The 24,279-nt window shown below is 50.1% G+C and overlaps 1 protein-coding gene across 1 annotated transcript in view; it reads left to right on the forward strand.

The window, feature by feature from the left end:
• The window catches only part of LOC8029432 (bicaudal D-related protein homolog), a 145,069-nt gene extending 121,545 nt beyond the window's left edge, over positions 1-23,524 (forward strand). Inside the window, exons 5-9 of the mRNA XM_029995205.3 lie at positions 6,943-7,053; positions 13,207-13,410; positions 14,892-15,154; positions 19,595-19,715; positions 20,859-23,524. Of these exons, the coding sequence (XP_029851065.2) occupies positions 6,943-7,053; positions 13,207-13,410; positions 14,892-15,154; positions 19,595-19,715; positions 20,859-21,041 (882 nt within the window). The 3' untranslated portion in view covers positions 21,042-23,524. The remainder of the gene's footprint in view (positions 1-6,942; positions 7,054-13,206; positions 13,411-14,891; positions 15,155-19,594; positions 19,716-20,858) is intronic.
• Positions 23,525-24,279: the final 755 nt, after the last annotated feature.

Consider the following 24,279-nt stretch of genomic DNA (forward strand, 5'->3'; position numbering starts at 1 on the left):
TTGTTTTGGCAGAAACTACTTGTGAGCTGAAAACAGGATTGCCATAATTGCGACGAGCGCTTTAATTGTACTTGTCAGTCAATGTTGCAACTACCTCGTCGCATCACTGGAAAGATGAAATGATAATCACGTTATCCAGAATGTACCGCATCACTTGTCACTCGCGCAGTGGACTGCACCAATGCCAGGTCGATCGTCTGTTCTTGAGACAGAAAATACCGAGAAAAAAAAAAAGAAAGAAAACTCACAACGGCTGACAAACACACAGTTACCATGTCGCGTATACTCCGCACCTCGCCATGACCGCTGGTAGTACTTGTACGCTGGTAACCGCACGAAAAATCTATGATCCCGTCGCGTTCTCGCGCGTGCGACTTTCCTTCAAAAGTTCGGCACATTCTTTCCATCGCCTGGAAGTCGCTGGGGACGCGCGCCAGTTCATGTTTGTAAACCCCCGGCTTATGCCCTTGCACTCGCTGAATAAGACACCTTCACAATTTTTTTTTAACATAAGTATTATGTAAACGAAAATTTACCTGCAAACTCTGGAAAGCTTAACACAAACAAACAGACAGACAGTAAAAGGAGCGATTAGCCGAGTTTGTTTGAGTGTCCTTCCGCGTATCGACGAACTCCCTGCTCCGGTCAACGAACCTCACTGTGTGCTGTTATCTATCTCGTATCGATGACGCGCAAATGCTCATCCTAATGCAAAACTCCACATATGCGAGAAACAAAAATAGCAAACAAATTTGTTTGACGTCACGTTCGCTTAGCGCGCGGCGTGACAGCCTGTGTTCTGACGCCATCCGCAGAACGAACGCCGCCGGGCGAAATTGACGCTTTCTTCGCTCCTGCCTCAATTAAACTGATCCGAGCGGGTTGAACCGCTGCTTTGACGAGAGGAAGCGCCGTAAAGGTTTACTCCGTGACACTCCCGGAAGAGTAGAAGCGGAGCACAGGTTTCCTTCTGCCTTATTTGATCGCATCCTCCACTCTCCTTTCTCTCTCTTTTTTCTTTTACAAAGCCTGGGCGGCAGGCACTGTTCCCTACTCAGAAAATTTCGATCGAAGCGCACATTGCGCGTTGGCGCCGGAGCGCCGACAGCTTCCGTGAACAGGTTTCCAGAAAGAAGAGCCACAGCTGCGTGCCGACGAACGACTCGTTTTACACGCCGCCAGGCGGGAGCATTCCAGGGTCGACGCGCGAACAAAGGAGATGACATGCACCGCAGAGTTCAAAAGACCGCCTTTTACTAACAACGTGAATCGTTGCACCCGCAGGCGCGACGATTCGCAGCCTGCGGGTGCAAGATGGTGTCGACCAGTGAATTCCGCGTCGTCATTTTCTTCCTCAAAAGCCGGTCGACGCCGCGTGCATAGGCGTCCAGAAGGAGGCAGCCGTCCCCCCTTTTTCGGGTTCCGGAGTTATTGACGATGAGGTGCGTTTCGGTGGCGTACTCCTACAAAAGACGCGTCTCCACGCATTTTGAGAGGCGTGGTTCTTGCTTGTATGACGGTCTTGCCACATTGGTCATACAAAGACAATCTGCAGAAGTGCGTGTGTGGAACGAAACGCTTCCAGGCTGCCTGATTCTGTCACCATGTCCACAGTGGTGTCTTCTGTACGATGGATGCTTAAAGCCGGGGTCATACTGCCTATAGGAGGTATTCACTGGACGCCATATTTGAGGGCGATGTTTAGAGCGCATGCTCAGAACGAGCTCACATTAACAGCCTGCTAAGGCCGGCAACCTTGATGGTGCTAAATGCACGCTCTAAAAGGACTGCGGAAGCTCGCCGTCAGCACGCGCTCAGCAGCCGCGCACACGGATACGGCCGCCAGTGAATACTTCCTATACACCCTACAAATGACTGTCTGCATGCAGATTCGAACGCGCGCGAGATCCGTGCTTCGAATGCCGTACGTGGCATTGAGTTTAAGGAGAAAACTTGGCACGCGGCATTCGAACCACGGATATTTCGGTGATTCGTGCTTGCACACTGTATATGGTATATGATGTATAAGCAGTGTGACCCCGGCTTTATGGTTTCTATACTCGTGACGGTATACGATTCTATAGGTTATCATATGTGAGCGACGAGCTCGGTGCTATGTCTGACAAGCACGGCGGAAGCTCGAAGCCATCGTGCTAAAAAAAATTAACACCGTCAAGGTTGACTGTTTTACGTTACTCTTATTTCCGTCGCTGAAAGCGGAATCTAACGACCGAAGGGGCTCCGATCCGTCGAAAACACCATGGTGCCCGTAGGGCCCATCGAGTGCCACAGCGACGCTGTTGCCCAGTAATTGCAGGATTGATATCGTCTAAAAATAAAATTGCATACCCCCCCCCCCCCCCCTCCCTATGGCCGTGTAGGAAGCTTTCTTGAAAAGCGACCATGTTAGAGTCATGGCTAGCAATTACGCTACTAGAAGGGCTCACCTCTTAAAACACATGCAAAGAGAGCGATTCTACAACGCCGGGGTCCTGCATGGCACAGCCCACACGTGACTTGCCTGACGTCTAGGCCATTGGGGTGACCCCGCTTCTGAGCGCGCATCTTCCGCGGCATCGAACCACCGAATTCTGTTTTTCTTTCGCAAGACCAAGAAGAAATGACCCGTGGCTCTATGATGTCCTGTGCGAGCCTTTCCTTACCCTGTGCATTTTATGGGCGTTCTCAATTTCGACTCGGTTGTCCGTGGGACGTTCATGAACTGTAACCCCACTTCAAACGTTATAACGTTTTCGCGTTCACACGGCAGGGTAACATCAGGTACGCACGCAGCTCATAAGAAACCTCGATGTAGGTGGGCACATGAGCTTTGGAAACTGCTTCTAGCGCACGAACTATACGGTGCTCTGGAACTGCACGTTGCTCCTGGCAAAGCTCCGACTTTTGCGCTCGTATATACCTTCTTCTAGGTCGAACTTCAAAGCTTCTAGGTCGAACTTGAGCCGCAGTTCCGCTATTCCCCGCAACGCGCGTGACGGTTCAATCTCGTGGCCAATGTCCAAAGGTCATCTTTAGCCGTAAGTGCAAAACAACCATTTCAAAGGTAAAGGTGCGTACAAACGTATATTTTCTTTCGTAACGCCGAGGCTCGCGGTTTGGCGGGATTCACCATTTGCTGCACGAAAACCGAATAAAGCGGGAATCGTCGTTTTGGTACGATTTTATATCGCCGCAAGTTCTTGTCGTATACCTCCGCTCGATATGGGCGTCCCAGTGATCCAGATGCAGGGTTTGACGTCTGCATTTCGCTTTAATTCGGTCGCTCGCGTGCGCGGCCCTCGACAACGTCCAGATCACGAGGGGGCTGTCAGGAGCAGGTCCGCCTCTCGTCCGCTGCGTAACGTTGCACCCCCCCCCCCCCCCCTCTTTTTTTTCCCCTGGCATGCGCACCGCTGCACATGCCAGAGGGAGACCTGCACGGCATGTGTCATGTGTGTTTAACTGATAAAATATTGTTTCGCACACTGCCAAATACTGTAATTTATTCCACAAAAGTGTTCACAAAATACGAACGTGGTGGAAGCTATTCGCCACTCCAGCAAAACGGACGCCGCCAAGCGGGAAAACCGGGAACCAGTCGGTCCAGGTCGCTCCGCGCCCCGCCGAGTCTCTGATGGCTTTCGCGGACACGCGCTGTCGGCGTGGGGGCGAGCAATGTAATTTGACGAGGGTCCGTAATTTTTTAAAGTTTGCCTGAGTGTTCATTAGTGTGGTGAAGCCTCAGTAGATTGTTTCTTTCCATCACGTGTTTGAAAGCCCGTTTACTCCACAACACACGGTCGCGTGCTTTCAATTTTTTGGATGAGGAGGAATCACGGAAAAACGTTTTGATTTCTCGTCTGTCTCTAATCACATTCAAAGTGACGACTGCTTGGTAACTGATAAGTGGTTTCTTTGTAAGGATGTAGAACAGTGGACTGAGGTCGACAGACGAAGTGTTTCACTGGAGGGAACACCAATGTTGCAGTCAAGTGAATGGGAAGGTTCGATAGCTTGAGTTTGGTTGTGCTCGATTAGCTTCAAGTTAATTTGAGCCACTAACGCCGGTCGGTGCGTTGGCTATTCATCTTGGCGGCTTTTCGCCGAAAAAGACCACATTGAAGCAGTTGGGCTAATTTCGCAATTACTTGATTCAGAAAACTTGCTCGCTGCATATGATTAATGAGGGAAATTATCTGCTTTCAAAAGGTGGGGGACGCGTCTCGCAAAGTTAGAAGCTGTCACGTCATAGGATCTATCGCGCCTCCAATATTTATATTATAACCCCTGTCGAAGCCAGCAGCAATATACGTCTACATTGCTCAGGTTGACCGGCCACAAAAAATACTCATTTTATCCGTTCAGGATTCGAAGTCAAGTTCAATACCAGAGAGGTTCTGCGTGAATCTCCAATGAAGACTCTCTTCAGTTTGTCCGCACTCGTCTCCGTTCTACCGGCTAGAACTATTTGGCTAAGTTTAAGTAGTATCTCTCTGTCTGTCAAATATACTTTTATTCAGCAGTTCACCTAATAGTTAGTTAACTGAGTTCATATTTCAACCCGAAGAATATACTAATATCGCTTTAGTGGGACATAGTACGTAATATAATACATAATCCGCATATTCGTCAAAATGACTTCTCGATTGCTACTAAAGCCTGAATTAAAATACGAGTATCAGCTGCTTAGTGAAGCGCCAGCGAGTTGACATGCTCCTTGGCTCAAGAAGCTCTTGCTTAATTTTTGTAATTTTCCTGCAGCCTGTGTTCTTGACCGAGCACACGACTGGAGCTGTTTCTTGAAACGCGGACAGGCACATAGCTCAATTTCGCGGACAGATAAGTCGCATGGTCGAGGCCATGCGAGTTAGCTAAAAATTACTCTCGATGGAACAATTTTGTAGCCCTCGCCGCTTTCCTTAGATGATCAAAACTAATTAGAGTCTATTACCGTTTCTCCGGAGCCCATAGCTTCGGTTTTGATCGAAGTCTCCGAAACGAAAGTTTGACATGAAAAGAACAAAAAAACACCGGCAAAACAAAACTATGCTCGGCAAGTTTATGCGCACCGGCTACACTTAACTGTCTCAGTTCAAATACCCATAAAATTGGGCATTCAACAAAAGAAAATTTGTTAAATTGAATGCGCCACCCATTCAGGCGGCGCGGCCGAGCCGACGCGACCTGGACTCAGCCGCCATGTTTGTTTGGTGGTGGCGCCCCCTATAGGTCGCTGGAGTCGCGAATAGTATAGGAAGAAAGAAGCAGCAGAGGGGCAACCGACGTTTTGCAAGGAGAGCTTCTCTAGCGAACTTAGCTGGAAGGACTTGGCATCTCTAGCTAACTGAGGTGAAGATACTTAGCTTCTCTAGTGTACGTAGCCGAAGAGACTTAATTCGCTTCTCCAGCAACTTTAGCTGAAGAGACCACGGTTCTCTTGCGAGCTTACGCGTGGATACTTAGTTTTTAGCGAACCGCATGCTGTCACTCGAGGCTTCTAAGAGTGCCCTCTCAAATACCGCGAAAACGACGTATTTGTTTTGCGTCAGTATTGAAGGAGGATTTGTCTCCAATCGGGAATTAACAATAAAAACCTGAAAATTTCCCATGGCTCGATAAATATGGAAGTTAGCTTTTACCAAATCAAAGAGAACAAAAGTGTTGGCGCAGGTCATTGCAGCATTTTATTGAACAAATGAATTTTCTTTGTTTCCTACTTTTGTTGAATTAAACGCCTAAATAACCCTCAACGACGTTTTTTTTCTTCTTTTTGTCGTGAAAAAGGTTAGACATAATTAGATTTTAACTCGTAACTTTTTATTAGGCCATTAAATTTGCGGCGGATTTTGTTCTGAGTTCCCGGGATGTTTTTAAACCTCTACACTTGTCTTTCTGTTTTCACTTTTTCGAATAAAATGGCCCGTGAGAATCGCAACTTCAGTCCTACAGAACACGACGCAATGGACCTTTTTGGAGGACTACAAGCGCCGTGTGGTGGTTTGTCCGCGAACTACAAATGGAGGGCAGCCCAACGGGACTCGGCTCGTCAAAACACATTAACATCGTGCCGTTGTATCGGTTTTCATTGCTTTTCATCACCCATCCTACCGATCCCAAGAAAAAGAATCGTCAAACAAGACGAAATACGCGGAAAGATGGGCGCTGCCAATGTTTGTCGCGTGGTATGGCGCCCCGCAAAAATGCAGCCACCGGGAAGCGGGGCCAGGGGAGAGGATGTACGTATGCACGGAAGCTTACTGGAACAAGGTCCATTAGCAGGAACAGTGACTCCGGCGGCCTACTATACGGCAGATATTTATTTTTCCCGCAAATAAACATATGTTATCAAAACTAAGAGCGTGCCGGAATGTGCTCACCTCGAACAATCACTCGATTGGGCAGTCCGGTGTTTCTGGTTTCTTGCTGCCACCAGTACGAAAAGGAGCCAAACAACCTCGGTTTTTGCATCGCTCTATACTCCGTTTTACCTCTTGTTTGACCGCAGCGGACGTTACAAGCCACCATAGCCAGTCCAGCTCTGTGAACGTAGCCCGTGATTCGCTTTCCGCGACTCACTGCGCCCCCCTCCCCCTCCCCCTCCAAGGCCACGTAAAATTCACACGGCCCTAGGTTGGCCTCCAGGGGTTTCCCCAGGAATTGAAATTTAGGGGGGTGGCTAAATTTTCACGGGGGGGGGGGGGGGGGCATTGGAAGAATAGAGGAGTCCTTGCGAATTAGGTGGGTGCCTTCAGAAAAGCAAGGGGGGGGGGGGGGTTGTACACCCCCCTAGGGTGTACAACCCCCCCCCCCCTTACACACCCCCCTGGGGTGTGTGTGGGGAAATCACTGGTTGGCTCGATAACTCGTAGCATCCGTGGCGCACTGTCTAGAGCCCATCTTGCAAGAGCGGCAGGCAGAATGACCGCGTGTCTGGCCTTGCAGGGGCGTCGTAGCCGGCAGCTGTCTCAGCTGGGCTCTTCGTCGGCGGGCTTCGCGGCGGACTTGGACGAGATCGAGTGCGACGAGTGCGAGCTGGGCAGCGAGGAAGACAAGGTGGGTGTTTTCCGGGGCGGTCACGGCCGGCCGCGCCTCCCGTGACAAGCGGGGCCCCCGGACCGTTTCACGGCGCTCGCTCAGCCGTGGCGCTCGTTCCCCACGCCGCTGTCCACCTCTGACCACCGTGTGCATATCACACCCTGCGGTCGGTCGTCTACACGCCTCGCTTGTCCGGAGGATTTCCGCCATTCGAGCCACTGATCGGGTGGGGACAGCCCGCAGCTAGCGAATCATCCAGCGTGTCGTTCGTGACGACACCGCCTAGAATGATCATAGCCTGCGGACATCCTCTTCCTCTACGGGGACCGTCATGACGGTCGGATGGCGCCAACTCGGCAATTGGACCCCATCCTCCGCTTTGATTGGACACGAGGTCGAGTCGAACGCTGGCCTGAAGACACTGATTGAACTCGTGTCCAATCAGTGTCTTCGCTCGATCTCACTGCGCTCGAAATTCTAGATTATTCTAGGGGGATTTTCTCCAGAACCTGTCAGCACCAGCAAAACAGTAGCCAGTCAGCCAGTGGATACCTGATTCCTACAAACTGACCGATGTGCGCAGATTTGGTAGCTCCACCTGGAAGGTGTCTTCTGGTCTCGCGGGGGCTCTCTCTCTTAACCCAGGGAAGTTTCAGAACCCACGGTTCCGTATACCAGATGCCTGTCGACAGCGAAGCTTAGAAAGTGAGCCGAAAAATGTACAGCACCTTCGGGGACTCTTTGCACGATTGTTTCCTTCGATTTTTAAAGAGGCTGCCGATGTCTTCTGAAGAAGGTAGTCTTGGTCCTGCCAAACCCTCTCGTCGCCTCTCGCAGCGACCTCCGACAGAAGCGGTACAGATCGCGGCCGCCTGATGGATGTGCTTCGTTCACGTGGGAAAGGGGTCACGCGGGGGAACCCGCATCTGTGTGAGGGTTCCTCGAGGTTTTCCAGTCTCTGAAAACATCCGGGATCTTTTAGTGTTTCCTGGATTTCGTATTTATTGTTTTTAATTTGTTGAGGAAATACTACCGTATACAGTTAAGATGTGCTATCTATATCTGCCTGTGATTTTCCTCAGATTTCCTAATTGGGTGCCTTTTGAGTGAACTATTGCCCGATTTTGTCAATTTTTGTTTTAATTTAAGGAGAAAATCAACATAGAATTTAAGATGATAATGCAATCGATGCAAAGGTGCAAGCGAGCTGGACAAGAATGACGATAATAATCCCAGGAGAAGGGGAACAAAGGGGACAGAGAACAAACATAAATCTCCGAACACAGCTAGATGACTGGTGCGCGACCGAAAAAATCCGCCTGGTCCGGGTATCGAACCAGCGACCTCTCCATTTCCTGTGCTCTACTGACGTCTAACTCCTGGTTAGCTCAGTTGGTAGAGCGCTCCACTGGAAATAGAGAGGTCCATGGTTCGATACCAGGACAAGTTGGGTTTTTTCGGTCTCGCAGCGGTCACCTAGCTGTGTTTGGAGATTTGTGTTTCTTCTCTGTCCCCTTTGTTCCCCTTTTCCGGGAATGATTATCGTCATAAAATTTAAACCGGAGACCAACGGACGGTTAAAATGATGCATAACTTTAACCAGGTTGCCTGTTTGTTAACTTTGTCTTCGAAAAGATAGAGCCCAGAGCTTCGCTTTTCTATAAAAAAAGAAAAAAAGGACAAAACTGAAAGCTCCATAATTGTAAAAGTGCAACATTTTGAATGCATTAATCAAAAATGCATTCGATCAACAAAAAAAAAAAAAGCTTGGTTGACAATTATTGACTGTTATCGCGAAAGGTTTTTTTTTTTAGTGCGTGTATAGTTCTTCATATTTCCTTCGACCTTCTTAAGTCTGTTCCGCAAGTTCTTCCGTAAACAAGCTTTTCCAGAAATAATCTTCGAGAAACACTCTGAATTTCGCTAAAACTGGACTCCGAAAACACGGAATCCCAGATCTGGTCACGAATCCCAGATCTGGCCCGAGGTAGACTAGTTCCTAGTATACTTCTGGGAATGTTAATAGCGATGTTTCTTTCTCGGTACACGCAAAAATGCCCACATAAGAAGTCCGGTCTGCCTCAGAAGGAAAAAGAAAGTCGGCGTGATGCAACGTTAACCAGATTGCGGGGCGCAGCACAATGGGGGCGCAGTGCTCTAATTTCTTCAGCACTGGCTCGGACCTCCATTGTGCACACCGGTCGTGGCGTGCCTTACCGCTTCCGAGCACGACACGTCGCTCTAGATTTGCGCCAGGTCATCAGCAGGCGGCGGTAAAGCGAAAGCGCGCTCGATTTCCGAGGAAAAACAAGTTTGATTCTGGGAGGTCCGCCCGAGGGCCGAGGGTCCCCGCGGCTCCGCGAGACACGTCCGGGTAGTGCGCGTCTTGGGAGTCCGCCGCAGGAATGCGCCGACGCCGTGTTCCCCCTCCTCGGGGCGTCCGTCCCTTCGGAGCGCGATAAGTCACACTCTCAAGAAAAAAAAAAAAAAAAAAAAAAAAAGGTGCATCGTTACACCCTTTGTTCGATATAATACACCCCAAAACTTCATTTCGACGTACATCGCCCTATAGACCAACAGACGGCCCCGAATTTTACGAGGGGCTTGATAACGGTGCGATATAACTTATTAAATAGCTAAATTACGTATCAAAGACCTCATAAAGAAAACACCGAGTTTTTACAGTAGGGCCTGTCGGGATATCATCATCATCGCCACAGCCGCCGGGCACAGAGCAATGGGGAGGCCGAGAGGACAGTCCAAACGGCTAAGCAACTCCTTGGGAAATCGACAGTCATCCACAAGGCACTGTTGGCTCAGCGTGCGACCCCGGGAATCGAAGGTTACGCGCCAGCGGAGTTATTCATGGAACGAAGACTGCGCACAAACGTGCCAGTAAAACCAGAATCTCTCTAACCTCGATGGGACACCACAGACTTTCGCTCCAGAAACGCGTTATACAAGGAAAAGATGCGCCAGCACTATGACAAGCGTCGCAGAACACGTGAGCTCGACGCCCTTCCACCTGGAACTGCGGTCAGAAGTTTCGTCCACGAAGGCAGTAACTACTTGATTGCTGTCGATTACTATTCAAGATTCTTCGAGCTGGAACCTCTGAGGCGGCCGACGACCAAGGACATCATCGCCGTCCTCGACCCAATGTTCGCACGGTATGGAGCGCCGAAAATTCTCCGAACAGACAACGGACCGCAATTCGCCTCACGCGAATTCGCAGTGTTTCTGAACGAATGGGGAGTGGCCCAATCAACGTCGAGCCCGTACTACCCGCAGAGCAACGGGGAGGCCGAGAGGACAATCCAAACGGCTAAGCAACTCCTTGGGAAATCGACAGACATCCACAAGGCACTGTTGGCCCAGCGTGCAACCCCGGGAATCGAAGGTTACGCACCAGCGGAGTTATTCATGGGACGAAGACTGCGCACAAACGTGCCAGTAAAACCAGAATCTCTCCAACCTCGATGGGACACCACAGATTTCCGTACGCGTTATACAAGGAAAAGATGCGCCAGCACTATGACGAGTGCCGCAGAACACGTGAGCTCGACACCCTTCCACCTGGAACTGCGGTCAGAATTCTGACAGGAGCAGCGTGTTACAGCCACATTCTTAGGCCAGCGCCTCAACCCCGTTCCTACGTGGTGCAGACGACGACCGGCACTACACGGCGAACAAGAGGACACCTGCAACCGGCCGTGGCACCTACCGTCACAAGGAGTGGACGTATAAGTCGTCTACCTGACCGCTTTGGGAAAGTGTGAGTGTTGTTCTTCCAAAGTGGGGGAGGTGTCTGGATATCATCATCATCGCCACCGCCGTCATCATCATCGCCACAGCCGCCGGGTGACCATGGACTCTGCCAGCCGCTTCCGCGCGCGGACCACCAGATCGCGACCAGACACGGCACGACTCACACGTACCTGTATTGCTATGCTAAAATAAACCTGCGCAGTTCAACCAATCTTATCTCGACCACGCAAGAAAACCCCGATTATTATTTTTTTTGTATTCAGTAAAGTGTACATTAGCTATTTTAATAAGTCGTACCACATGACTATCAAGCCCCTCGTAAAATGTGAGGCCGTCTGTTTGACTTCAGGGCGCTGTACGTCGAATTGAAGTTTTGGGGTGTATTATACGGGACAAAGGGTGTAACGATACACCATTTTACACCCTTCTTTCTTGAGAGTGCACTTCGATGACAGCGTACGCACCAGCAGCAGAAAAGGCGCACTCTTCGTGTGCCCGTGTGTCGGGCGCTGGAAAGTGCTCTCGTTGAGAAGGCCTCCAATTAAATTATCTCAAATTATGCTTCGAGGCGAATCGGCATTGAATTTTCCGACCTGCTTACCCGTGCGCCCGTGCACCCGCGTGTCTGATCGTGCTGCAAGCTGGAGCGCAAGCTCAAAGCTCATCTCAAATAAATAAATAAATAAAAAGACCGAACGCGAAGCTGTCGCGTGTTGTTTCCTCTAGGAATTGGCTTTCGTGGACATGTTTGGTTATCAATTCATCACTTCGGATATAAGCGACTTGATTTTGACTGATGTATTATTACTCAAGCCTCCAGATGCTCCAGGCAGACTGGCACAGTCGAGTTTGACCGAGGGACGTCAGCTATGCTTCACTCTAAAAAATGCCCGTGCGTCTGCCTTCCCGCACTACACTCCGAGAGCCAATCACCGCAACTCACGGAGGCAGCTCAGCGAATGATGATGCCGAAACATATGTTTAGACCAAAAAACGCAGTCTGAGTTGTGACATTAAGCAATTCAAAACGTCACACATGCCTTAATGTCACAACTCAGGCTGCGTTTTTTTGGTCTAAACATATGTTTCGGCATCGTCATTCGCTGATCTGCCTCCGTAAGTTGCGGTGATTGGCTCTACGAGTGTTGTGCGGGAAAGCAGATGCACGGGCATTTTTTAGAGTGTTGAATTAGAATGGCGAAACTGCGACGACGGTAGTCCCTAGTGTTTAAACGACCCGTCTAATTTGTGTCGCGATTCCGTTCGCGTTTCCCCTGTATTTGTTGACGGTACAGTTGGCGACCTCAATTTTACGACATACGGGACTTTGCCATTCTGTTCGTCCCTTAAAAGCCGACCTCGAAAATAATTTTCTGCAGGGTAGAAAGATCCTCCTCACCACCTACCCATTACCTTCTCCCCCACTGGTATCTTGACGGCGAGTGGGCTCCATTTGTTGCCGCATCTTAGGGCTGGATAAGCCAGGAGTGATCCAGCCCCAAAATGTAGCAACAAAAGGAGTCCTCCCGCCGTCAAGATAGCAGTGGGAGAGGGGGATATGGGAAAGGTGGAGAGGAGGATTTTCGTATCTTGCGGAAAAACTTTTTGTAGGTCGGGCTTTAATGACCGACCTACAAAATCATTTTCGGTGTGGTAGGAAAATCCTCCTCGCCACCCTTCCCATTTCGGCCTCTTTTACTGCTATCTTGATGGCGGGGGGACTCCCTTTATTGCGGCATCTTGGGGCTCGATAAGCCGGTTGCCTATTTCGGCTTATCGGGCCCCAAGATACAGCAACAAAACGAGTCTCCCCGCCATCAAGATAGCAGTGGAAGAGGGGAAAATGAGAAGTGTGGCGAGAAGGGTTTTCCTTCCTACTTTCGAATGCCGTTTGGCTCTGAGTTCAAGGAGAAACTGTTCGAACCAGGGATATTGCGGTGACTCGTGTTTGCAGACTGTCTTTTGTAGGATGTATGAGGAGCAGTGTGACCCTGGTCGTCCAGACTGGTGCCGAATACGTGCAAGCACGTGCAGGGTGCACGTGCCGCTTAGCTTTGGCAGGCTAAGTGGCACGGGCTTGTGCGCACGAGCAGAAACATGGCGGCGGCCAGTCGCTTCACTTGCAATCGTCTTTAGGACACATGTCGGATCCGGATGGCTATGGAGCCTGCACGATCCTTCCTGGGTCCGAATCTCTATCAACGTCGACGATGTTCAGATGCGGCCACTATACCTGTGTTAGCTCAAATTCTGATACAGCTACGATCTATGTTGGCTTCCTATCCGCATCATTGTCTGGTCTGGCGACGTTCCTTGTTGGGTCAGGAGATCAGTGTCTCGTTTTTGTCGGGCATCTGGCCGTCTTCGACGGCGACCGACCCGAGCCCCGTCCGTCCTGTGCAGCTGCGGCAGGAGCTGGCCCAGGCGCTACAGGAGCTGCAGCGGCTGGTGAGCGACTTGCGGCGGCATCGCGACAGCGCGGCGTCCTCGGACAGCGGTGTGCCTCCGTCCCCGGCCGAGGTGCACCCGAGGGACGTGACCGGACATATGCTGTCCGCCATCTTGGCCGACCTCCGGCTCCTGCTCCAGGACATGCTCGCCGGATCGGTGAGCACTCGCTCGTCATGCCTTCGTCCGTCTGCTATTCTACCCACGTCTAAGTCTATACTCTGTTTCATACTTAGTGTGCAACGCTGTCAAAGATACTGGCGCGAGCGCATGGCTTTATGTATGGTTTTGTTTGCGCGAGAACTCGTGCAAGTGATCAACGAGATCAAGCACCATGCTCGCTCCAGTAGCTTTGACAGCGTTGCACGCTAAGTATGAAACAGAGTATAAAAACGTTTACAATTAACGTTTTTAGACTTCGACGTTTACAACGTTTTTAGGCGGTGGTGACGCTCCATCTTGCACGAGCCATGATTCGATACAAGCGTCTGCCCATGTGCAGTAAAAAGCGACGAAAAGCATTAGAAAATTAAATATGCACTTATTCTAGCTTTTATGTTCCTTTTTTTTTTTTTTTTTGCATGGCATCCGCGAGCAAGCTGAGTGAGCATCATGACGCACATTTAAAACGTGACCTAAAAATGTTCGCTTTGGCAAGCCAGGTGCACTGCAAAACTTGAGAGCTACTTGTCTTTCGAAGCGAAATGACGGGCACATAGGCAAACTTGAAATGCGAGCCGAATACCCGATTGCCTCCAGCCAAATGGCTCGCAAATTCTTGCCCGTGTAGTTTTCTTCTTGGTATTAAACCGTGGTTGCAATCACAACTGTTGCACAATTCACAGAGTCGTGGGGCCGCTTTCACTAGAACCAACATTTTTATTCAGCGCCAACCCGCGCAAAGGAACAAATCAAGCCAGATCCAGCAACATAGTATACTTGGGACGCTAGCTAGGCTCAGGTCAGTCCCGCTACGAACAGAAGCACCCGCACAGCGCTTCCGAAGACGCAGTTGTTTGCTGCGGATTAGGTCAGTGGAGGACTTCTTCCCCCAAACACCACGGTGAATGCAAGACGACTCGCATGCACTCATAAAAATAAACGAGCTGAATTGAGCACGCCGCAAACGCAGGCAGCCATGTCTGGGATATTTTGAAAACAATAATGTCTCTATGTAAATTATTTGTTTCTGAAGCATAAAAAAATCCACACACGCACGCTGGCACACACACACTCACGCAGGCACGCACGCACGTGCACACGCACGCACGCACGCATTCACACACACAAACATATACACACACACACACCGGGCTGCGCCACAAATGCGCCCTGTGCTCGTGCCCCCTAATTTTCTTCTACAACGCCTACACACACACACACACACACACGCCGGGCAAGGCCAGGAGCAGGGCTATCCCCCCTCCCTTTAAATTGCGTCTAACGGCGTAAATAGGGCTAAACAAATTTTTGTTAGTGAAAAAAAAATTACAAAAACAAACAAACAAACAAACATATTAACCTTTTTATAGTGTTTTTAGACATACCCCTTTTTTTTCTCTGCACGTAGACAAATGCTGACACACGCTTGAAAACCGACTGGCTCGTGCGGTAAGGTTCAAATGACGTTTTGCTTTCAGGGCTGCCAGGGTTGCCAGACGCTGGCCGAGGAGCGCGCCCAGGCGGAGCAGCTGCGCCGGGAGCTGTGCGACAAGTCGGACGAGCTGCGGCAGCGCAGCGTGGAGCTGAGCGAGGCTCAGCGCCAGCTGACGCTGCACGACACCGAGCTGCAGGCGCTGCACGAGGAGAGGGACCGGCTGCGCGACGACGTGGGCAGCAGCCGCATGGCCAAGGACGAGATCGTCAAGCGAGCCTGGGACACCAGGGACCAGGCGGTCGCCAGGTAATGTCACACTGCAGGGCCGCTGCAGGACCAGCGCCACACGCGTCCGTCTTGGCGTCGCGCTCATTGTGACAAGCTGCACGACGTACTGGCGGTGGAAGACCAGTCAGCCGCCTCCCTCTTGTCACCCGACCTGGCTCTCCGCGCGTGGGTATGGCCGGGAGCGTGATGGCGAGGCGAGAGAGAGGCGTATGACTGGCCCAATTCGAGGACGCAGCTCCCTCTGTAGTCTCAGCTTTGGGGTGAACGGACACGGCGCTTGGAGTGCCCTTGTGCTCTATAGGTGGTAATGGGTGGACGCACGTCTGATACCCCGCGAAAGAGGTACCACACGTGCTGAGAATGCGTTCCGAAGCGTGTAGAAGGCGATTCTTGGAAGGGCCTTTATCGGCCGGATTAAAACGCTAAACTGCCACAAACTGCTTATGTCTTCACCTAAATGTGGCCAATTACATTGAATGCATCCGGCTTTCTTAGTTCCGAAACTGATACCTCGGCTCTTTGCTACGGTAGGCTCGAGCAAATTTTAAAGAAATTTAAATCATTGCTTCGAATAACATACTATTTGATATGATCTTTGTATCAAACATCGTCAGTATTCTGGGGTTCCGCAACATTTCTGACAATAGCCTGTTCGGGTGGGGCTAGTTGCACCGTTCTCCGTTGAGTGCGCTTCTCCCCTCGCTTTGATGTAGTGCGGAGAAGCGACATCACGGGCGTTGAGAAGCCCAAACTTTTGCTTCGCCGCAGCGCAGCCGTGTGCTCTGGAGAAATTAAGCTTTCTAGAGCGGCGGAAGGGGAGGGGGAGGGAGGGGAGGGGAGGGGAGGGGAGGGGAGGGGAGGGGAGGGGAGGAGAGGAGAGGAGAGGAGAGGAGGGTAGGGGGTAGGTAGATTGGTAGGTAGGAAAGGGAGGGAGCCGGCGATCCGCACCTTAACGCGCGAAGAGCGTGTTAAAGTGCGGCCACCCCTGGCATAGATACTTCTATACCCTGTCAAAGGGATTCGAATAACCGTTGCCGACACTCTTCTACCCGCGACCCTTTTGGTTTGGAAAGCTGCCGAAACCACCAAACCGAGCGCTGTACTGGCTTCGTTCAGTTGGCTTTGCCCCATGCTTCGGTGCAGTGCAGCGAAGCGGTAGCGCTGTTCCGCCATGAAATCGAGTGCGCACTGTCGGTGCCTTCGTGGGGAAAACGTATTTTTTAGAAAATGCGGCTATAATACATTTTGGATATTTTGAAATAATTGCCAGCGTTTAACGAGCTTTTAACTTGATATTGAGCCTACATTGAATAAAAATAGTTCGTCGAAACGACACTCGCGGCGGCGGTGTTGTAGGTTCGCTTTCCCGCAGCGCGCGTGAGCGATAGGGAAAGAACATTTTTGTTTTTTAGGCAGGTTCACGAGCCTGCATCTGGCATACTTTATTTTCACGTGGAACATGCTTTCTCTCGTCGGGGTGAAGGGGGTCCAGAAATTTGTGAAGCCGAAAAGTGAAGCCGCCGATTACTCTATGCTGATTGGCTGAGCCAGGTGATGTTGTCACGCTCCCTATTTTAGACACCCCCACCATTTTAAGCGTGGCGGGTGAAAGAGGCCATTGCAGTAAAAAAGCGTTTGTGCCAGGCGGGAATCGAACCCAGACCAATTAGATTATTTAGTGACTGTCTTACCAGCCTGTCACGACACATCATCGTGAGTTGAGGTGCCATTTGGCGGGAAAGCTCCGCGGGGCATTCACCCTGTGACCGGCAGATAGCCACTTGACACCCTGTCACTCGTTTTAGAGCGCAGCTCTTAGGGGCCCGTTTCCGGCTTGAGTGGCGTCGCCGTCGCCGTCGCCGTCGGCGTAACCGCGCGGTGCATCATGGGAAATGTCCCATAATGCACCGCGCGAGCCCCCACCGGGGTCACGTGACCTCGTGGTGGGTCACGTGACCCCCCGAGGTCACGTGACCCCCCGAAGTCACGTGACTCCCCTGAGGTCACGTGACCCCCCGATGACGTCATCGTCACTGATGACGTCACCGGCATCCACATCGTCATCGTCATCACTGATGACGTCACCGGCATCCACATCGTCATCGTCATCACCACTGATGACGTCACCGGCATCCGCATCGTCATCCTCACTGATGACGTCACCGGCATCCGCATCGTCATCGTCATCATCACTGATGAGTCACCGGCATCCACATCGTCATCGTCATCATCACTGATGACGTCACCGGCATCCACATCGTCATCGTCATCGTCACTGATGACGTCACCGGCATCCGCATCGTCATCGTCATCATCACTGATGACGTCACCGGCATCCACATCGTCATCATCACTGATGACGTCACCGGCATCCACATCGTCATCGTCATCATCACTGATGACGTCACCGGCATCCACATCGTCATCGTCATCATCACTGATGACGTCACCGGCATCCGCATCGTCATCATCACTGATGACGTTACCGACATCCGCATTGTCATCGTCATCATCACTGATGACGTCATCAGTGACGTCACTGATGTCGTCACCGGCATCCGCATCGTCATCGTCATCATCACTGATGACGTCATCAGCGACGTCACTGATGACGTCACCGACATTCGCATCGTCATCGTCATCATCACTGGTGAAGTCATCAGTGACGTCACTAATGACGTCATCGGTACCCGCATCGTCATCGTCACTGATGACGTCATCAGTGACGTCAGTGATGACATCATCGGCATTAGGGGTCACGTGACCCCCAAGGTCACGTGACCCCCCCTGGTTAGTTTAACCCCCCCCCCCCCGGTGCCCTTCCCTCCTCCTCCTCAAGAGCTGCGCTCTAATTCGGCGTTACAGGGAGTTGTAAGCGGCTTTCATTTTTTAAAACCTGGGTTAGCGCCAGTACCTCCATTCAAGGAATCGCTTCTGAGCGATGAAAAGCGCCAAGAGCGTAGACACCACATGTTTCACGTGCAACACAATTGCCCAGCAATTAGCTATGCAATTTTTGTGTGGCGACTTTATTTTTCTCGAAAAGTTTATACTGGATCACGGCTCTCATGAAACTCTTACAAGGCTATTATGATGAAAACTCTGTCTCCTCGATGCGCAAAGAATGCGAAGAGCAACTTTTCGTAGTCAGGATATAATGACATGATTTCAAGCTTGCTGTAATTAACTTCCTGTATTCATGACCAATTTGTCTATTAAAAACAATTTTATGAAAATTTAACTAGCTTTCAGAATGAACCGTGTCCATATCTTGCTCTGGAATAGCCTTTTTGATTTTGTTTGGATGTTTCATTTAGAAATGCATGCAAAACCAAACTGCTGTTTTTGCATTGCTCAGAGTTAGATGCAAAATACCTAGCATCAAAGAGTGCCGTTACATGAAGAAACATGGTTTCACAACCAGATTACAAATCCGATACTTCTCTGGTAGATAAAAGAATCAGTCCTGCAACCCTTGCAAGAATGTCTTCACCTCAATGATATCCACACCTGATAGTACACCTGATAGTACTTTTCCCAAATTTCTCTAGACTCAGTTCGAAATTGTTCAAATAGTGTAGCTATCCGGGATATTTGACTAACAACGGAGACTTAAAAGAAAAGGCACTCGAGATAAAGAAATAATTCCTCTTGGACGACATTATTGACCGCCAGGGAGGTCAGGTAGAAAGTATAAGGGGATGATGAGAAAACTAATTACCTAAAATCTACTTACTAACTTTCGAACTCTTCACCTTTGCTGGCTCACTCCAAGCAGAAATTTGTTGCTCATCATCAATATTTGCCGTAGCTGTTAGAATTCAGAAAACTCTGCTCCACCCCTCTCGAAGGGGAGTTAGGCTGTCTAGAGAGTCCACTCTACTAAAACGAAACGGCAAGGAGTGAGAAAAGCTGCGTGCCTGAAGAGGCAGCAGAGTGTAGCGTGCTTTTCTACAACTACATGACCCTTGGATAATGCAATGCTGTTAGATCGGCTCACAGCGACTCCCCTCCTGCGTCCAATGTGGAGGTTGATGTCGCATCCAAATGGAACTTTAATGCTTAAACTTGCCAGAGGACAGATCAGAGCAGAATGTATTTGTCTTAACTCTAACATTGGGTATATATTTCGACGACGGGCAGTAGATCCCTAGTTAGAATGAAATAGCTACGGCAAATATTTCGAAATTAATGAGCGCAGGTTTGGTAATTCATTCACTACTTATCACCCTACATTCATAACCCAATGTCCGTTGCAGTCCATAAAATTACTCCGAAAAAAATTACTTCTTTATTTCAGGCGCCCTTTTTAAGAAACTTAAACGATGGTCAAACACCCCATATATTCGGATGGTATGACCGTCGATTTTCTATCCAATTCCGTCACAGAAGTCACCTTTTGCCCATGTGTATAGGTTATTGCGTGATGTATTTTGAGCTTGCCCTCGTTTTCCTCAGGAAAAACAACACAGAAATTGAGCTGGCCAAGACCCGCATTGAGCTGATGCACATCAACAGCCAGCTCATGGAGGCCATCCAGCAGAAGGTGGAGCTCTCTCAGCAATTGGAGCAGTGGCAGGTGAGGGAGGCCAGCTGCCCCAATCTGAACCTTTGGGTAGAGCCTAGAAACTCTTAGTCGGTGGTTATATTCATTTTGGATTTACACGAAAAACTGCAATATTCGAGATCCCAACGACAAAAAGATGGACCCTTTAGCAGGGCATCATGTTCTGAGGAGAAGCCGTTCCAGTCTCCCGTCTTCGGGGGTTGACAAAAATGGCTCAACGTCAACGCCCGTTTGCGGGTTTATTGAGGGAAACTGGTTGATGTTGCTCTAGGACAGGGGTGGCCAAGCTGCGGCTCGCGAGCCGCATGTGGCTCTTCGTGTGTTAAACTGCGGCTCGTGGTTTCCTTCCCCAATACCCCCCCCCCCCCCCCCCCCCCTCCCCCCACTACCCCGCCTCCCTCCCTGTCACGCGAGCACTTCCCCAAAAAGAGAAATGTAACGTGTTTTATATTGACAAAGAGTTTGCGGTTTGGTTGTCTTGTGCTACAGCTACCTTACGTATACAGTTGGCCTGCTTTTGACCTGGATAGATTGAAAGTAGTTAGAGTTTCGTTTATTGCTCTGGACAAATGTTTGCCCCCCCCTCCCGCGGCTCTTAGAAGTTTCGTGGTTTTGCTTGCGGCTCTTAGACCGGGTCAGCCTGGCCGCCCCTGCTCTAGGATCAAAGGATGCGATTGTTCTAGCCGACCTTTAGGGTTTGAGTGTCGGGAAGGGGGAATCAGTATTTTTGAAACAATGGAAGCTAAATTTGGAATGTAAAGCCTCCCAATTCTGTTTTCCACGTGTACGAGTATGTTGAATTTCGCTTCTAAATCAAGAAACAAAAAAGTATAAAGTAACACTTCGGTGGCACTGCACAGACAGTGTGAACATTTTCATAAAAACTACAACTTATTAAAAAGAAAGAAACTTTACACCAACTACAAGATATCTACTCTACCACCACTTTCGACAAACTCAAGTTTTTGTGTTAAGGATGTGCGATCCTGCACGCAGCTGCCGCGGCTAAAATGGGTCAAGTTAAGTTTGGTTAGATTTGTTTAGGCTCGACTCGACTCGGCTCGACTCGGCTCGTCCTCGGTCGGAACAAACCTGGGCTTGGCGTCCGACTTGGAGCGGCGGTGTGGTCTCACAACCCGTCTTGCGTCCCTGCAGGTGGACATGCAGGCCCTCCTGGACGAGAGGGTGAAGAAGCAGCTGCGCAGGCAGGAGAAGGAGGACAGCCGGCGCAAGGCGCAGGCGGCCGCCACGTGTGCCAACGGCTCGCAGCAGGGTGCCGCGGGCCGGTCGGCCGGCAAGCTCTTCGGGCTCTGGAGGAAGTCGCAGGCTCCTCAGTGAGGCCACCCACGCCGCACAGCCTCCCGGTGCCGGCTTCTTCGACCCGCCCTCACCTCGTTTGTGTGGTGAAAGTACGCCGTCTGCAAGGCGTCTCTGACGGGTCCATTTCTCCCTTCATTTGCACTCGAGGACATTGTACGAGCGTCGTGCCATCGCCTGCCAAGATCCTGGTGGTGTCGCTGCAGCAGTGCTGGATGGGGCAGATGCCCGTTCCGCTGCACTCTCCAGCTTGAAGGTCCACGGCCGTTTTAGCAGCCAGGAGTGCCGCTACAACGGCGACAGTTGCGTTTGCTCTCCTGCCTTTTGCTGCAACTTGGACGCCCAACCGCCAGGGTCGGGACGTCCGACAACGTGACACTCTGGCTTTTGGGACATCATTTGTTGCCGCTTTGGGACCACTTTGGATGCACGGGCGGAAGAATATGCGCCGGTTGGAGACGCCTTCCAGGCAGCACCCCTGCTTTCCATGGCCGGACCTGCCGAGATCTGATGGTGCGCACTCTACGACGATCTCTGCGACAGTCGAGTCGGTAATCTCAACGGGGCCGGAGAGTGCGCCAGGCCCAAGTGCGGTGCAGAGACGACGTTGCGCACGACTCTGGACTTTGCGTGGCGAGTACAGACTGTTCTGCCACCTCGGAGTTTTAGATAGTAACATGTTTGTGTTTGCCGTTTCCCTGCCTGAAATTTCGCCGGCCGGTTTTTTGCGGTCTCTCCACGAGGAATGAATGATTCTCTCTAAGGTCTGCGAGTGTGTCTTGCCCGATCGAGGCAAGGCGTACAAAGGCTCTACCTTCTGCTCCTTTGATGGCCGACATTTAGCAAATTCATTCGCAATCCCAGATCTTTTTATCGAGCGCGTCGAGTTGCTCTTATGACGGCAGCCGACGTGCATTTCTCGGAAAACGTTTCTTCGTGTTCAGTCGTACAGCTGCGTACAAAAAGATATAATCGTCGTTCTTGAACTCTAAATGCTGCTAAGCGTTAACTGGAATATTTGAGCATCTGCAAAAGTTTCGTTAGGATAGGGTTTGATGCCGCCACCATTCGAGCCAAGGGGAGCAAGTGGATACGAAATGCTGATGGGGATTAGATTTTTTCGGTCTACAAGCGGGTCAGCGAATTTATTTTGAATGGTGGATAATTTAGGTAGTAATATATTTTTGTTTATAAAATAAGATAGTCCACTCAAAGTTGATTATCCATTACGAATCATTGTTTGCTCGGTTGGCCACACATTGTACATAGAAAATATTATGTTTTCAGACACATCTCGAGGTTGTATAGTTGTCTCGAAGGGGCCCATGTTGGGCACCGAATTTTGTACATAGGCATTGTTTCTTTGCAGAGTGTGAAAACTGTTTGTGCACTCTCTGTTCCTTCCACTGCGGGGTTTGCAGCGCGTCTCATTTCACTAAGTCATGAAAGCCTAAGTGGTTCCGGTGTGGATGTCTTACGTGCAATGCGGAGAGAAAGTCGTCTGCTTCTTGCGCAGGAGTTACGATGATGTCAGAACGCCGAGCTCTTATTGGCTGGTTAAAAAAAATGTAGTGGGTAAGGCATCTAGCATTGAGGTCTACCCACTATCCTTCCAATCAAAGCCAACCAGCCTGGCGTCGTTCCGATGTCACCGCAACTTCTGAGCAAGAAGCAGACGACTTGCTGTCTGCATGGGGTGCGAGAGAAGAAAGAAAAGCAAGCTACTGTCTTAAACCTAAATTTCTGCATCGGCAGTCTGGTTTAGTCCGCAAATTGTCGTAGCAACATCCCTCGTCGGGGGAGTCTAGGAGATCTTTCCAGGAGACACGGCGAGTAATGTTCTTCAAGAAGCATAAAATTGACAGATTTCAGTGGCTCTTTAAACAAGCAGAGGTATGAGCTGCAAATTATGAGCACATGTCTTTTCAGCTCGCATGTAAAGTGAGAAAAATTTTGAGTCTACTCGTAATTTTTTACCACTCTAAAAGGATGCACTTCGGCATTTAAAGATCTCTGGACGTATGCCTGAAGCCATTCTGAACGCTGTTGAAGACCACAAAAGTTGCAGTAAAGTGACTTCCAAGGAAAGAAAGGAGTGACCGTGGAGAGCTTGGCAACAATTGTCCGTTGTTCCTCGGCACAAAAGCGACCACTGTAAAGCTTCAAGAATTTGTCGAGACTTTTTGGAAACATCACCTCCCAGAATTCCTGAACGCGAGCTTCCCAAGCTCGCTTTCCTGTGATAAGAGTCAGAGGGGCCATTTAGACTTGCGCTGCTGGCTGCACCCAGACCACATTCTCAGCAGCTCTTGTAGGCACTCTAGCGTAGCATTCGAGGCTACATTTGACCAGCAATAACCTGCTACTACAGTAGCGCTGTCAAACTTGGTGCAATTAAGCACCTTTCCCTGCGGTCGCTGGAACTGAAACCCATAGGCAGCCATGTTATGAGGGTGGTCTGCACCGCGAGGTTCTTCGTGTAATTAAAGGACGCTTCTGGTCTAGGTGAACCTTACTTTCTTGGTACGAGTTGCTCGTACTTATAAATCGACGTGGCTCTCATGTCTGGCGTGGGTTGCTTAGCACCCGAGACGACTCAATGACAGCATGCTCATGTAAAAAATATGAAAAAGTGTGACATAAATTTAAAACAAAATGCAGGAACCAAGTGCCTAGATGCTCCTCACTGTGTGATAACGTTACCTGACCGGAATCCGTCCAAGGTCCCAAATGTGTACCTACTGTCTATAACTCTCTCAGCACAGGCCAACACTTCTACTAACATCTCTCATGTACCTAGGGATGTGCTAATCACAGTTTTAGCTATGTTCAGGGGGAGCACTAGCTGGACCTTGACTGAGCATAAAAGTCAAGTATGCAGAAATTTGCAAATATTTTGAAAAATACCAATACTGATTTCACTAATCAGTCACAGCAGAAATTGAACCCCCTTTTTGAATCGGAGCAAGTAAGCTTAAATTCGCTTTGTTAGGTTTAGCTCCGTGGAGTGCGCTTTCCCAATGGTATGAGTGCACTGTGGCATGGCACAGTACCATCAGTCCTTGCAGTGTACACAGGCAGTACTGTATGCAGGATGGCTACGTTGAACATTTACATGCATGTTTTAGAAGGTTGCGAAAGTGACGCAATGGCATCCGATTGGTGGAGCCAATTGCCTCTGCTAATCGGATGCTATTACGTCACTTCCATGATCTTTTAAAACATACATGTAAATGCCCGACCTAACCTTCCAGGTCAG

Source organism: Ixodes scapularis, unplaced genomic scaffold, assembly GCF_016920785.2.
Source record: "Ixodes scapularis isolate PalLabHiFi unplaced genomic scaffold, ASM1692078v2 PGA_scaffold1__304_contigs__length_218370807, whole genome shotgun sequence".
NCBI classification, from domain to species: domain Eukaryota; kingdom Metazoa; phylum Arthropoda; class Arachnida; order Ixodida; family Ixodidae; genus Ixodes; species Ixodes scapularis.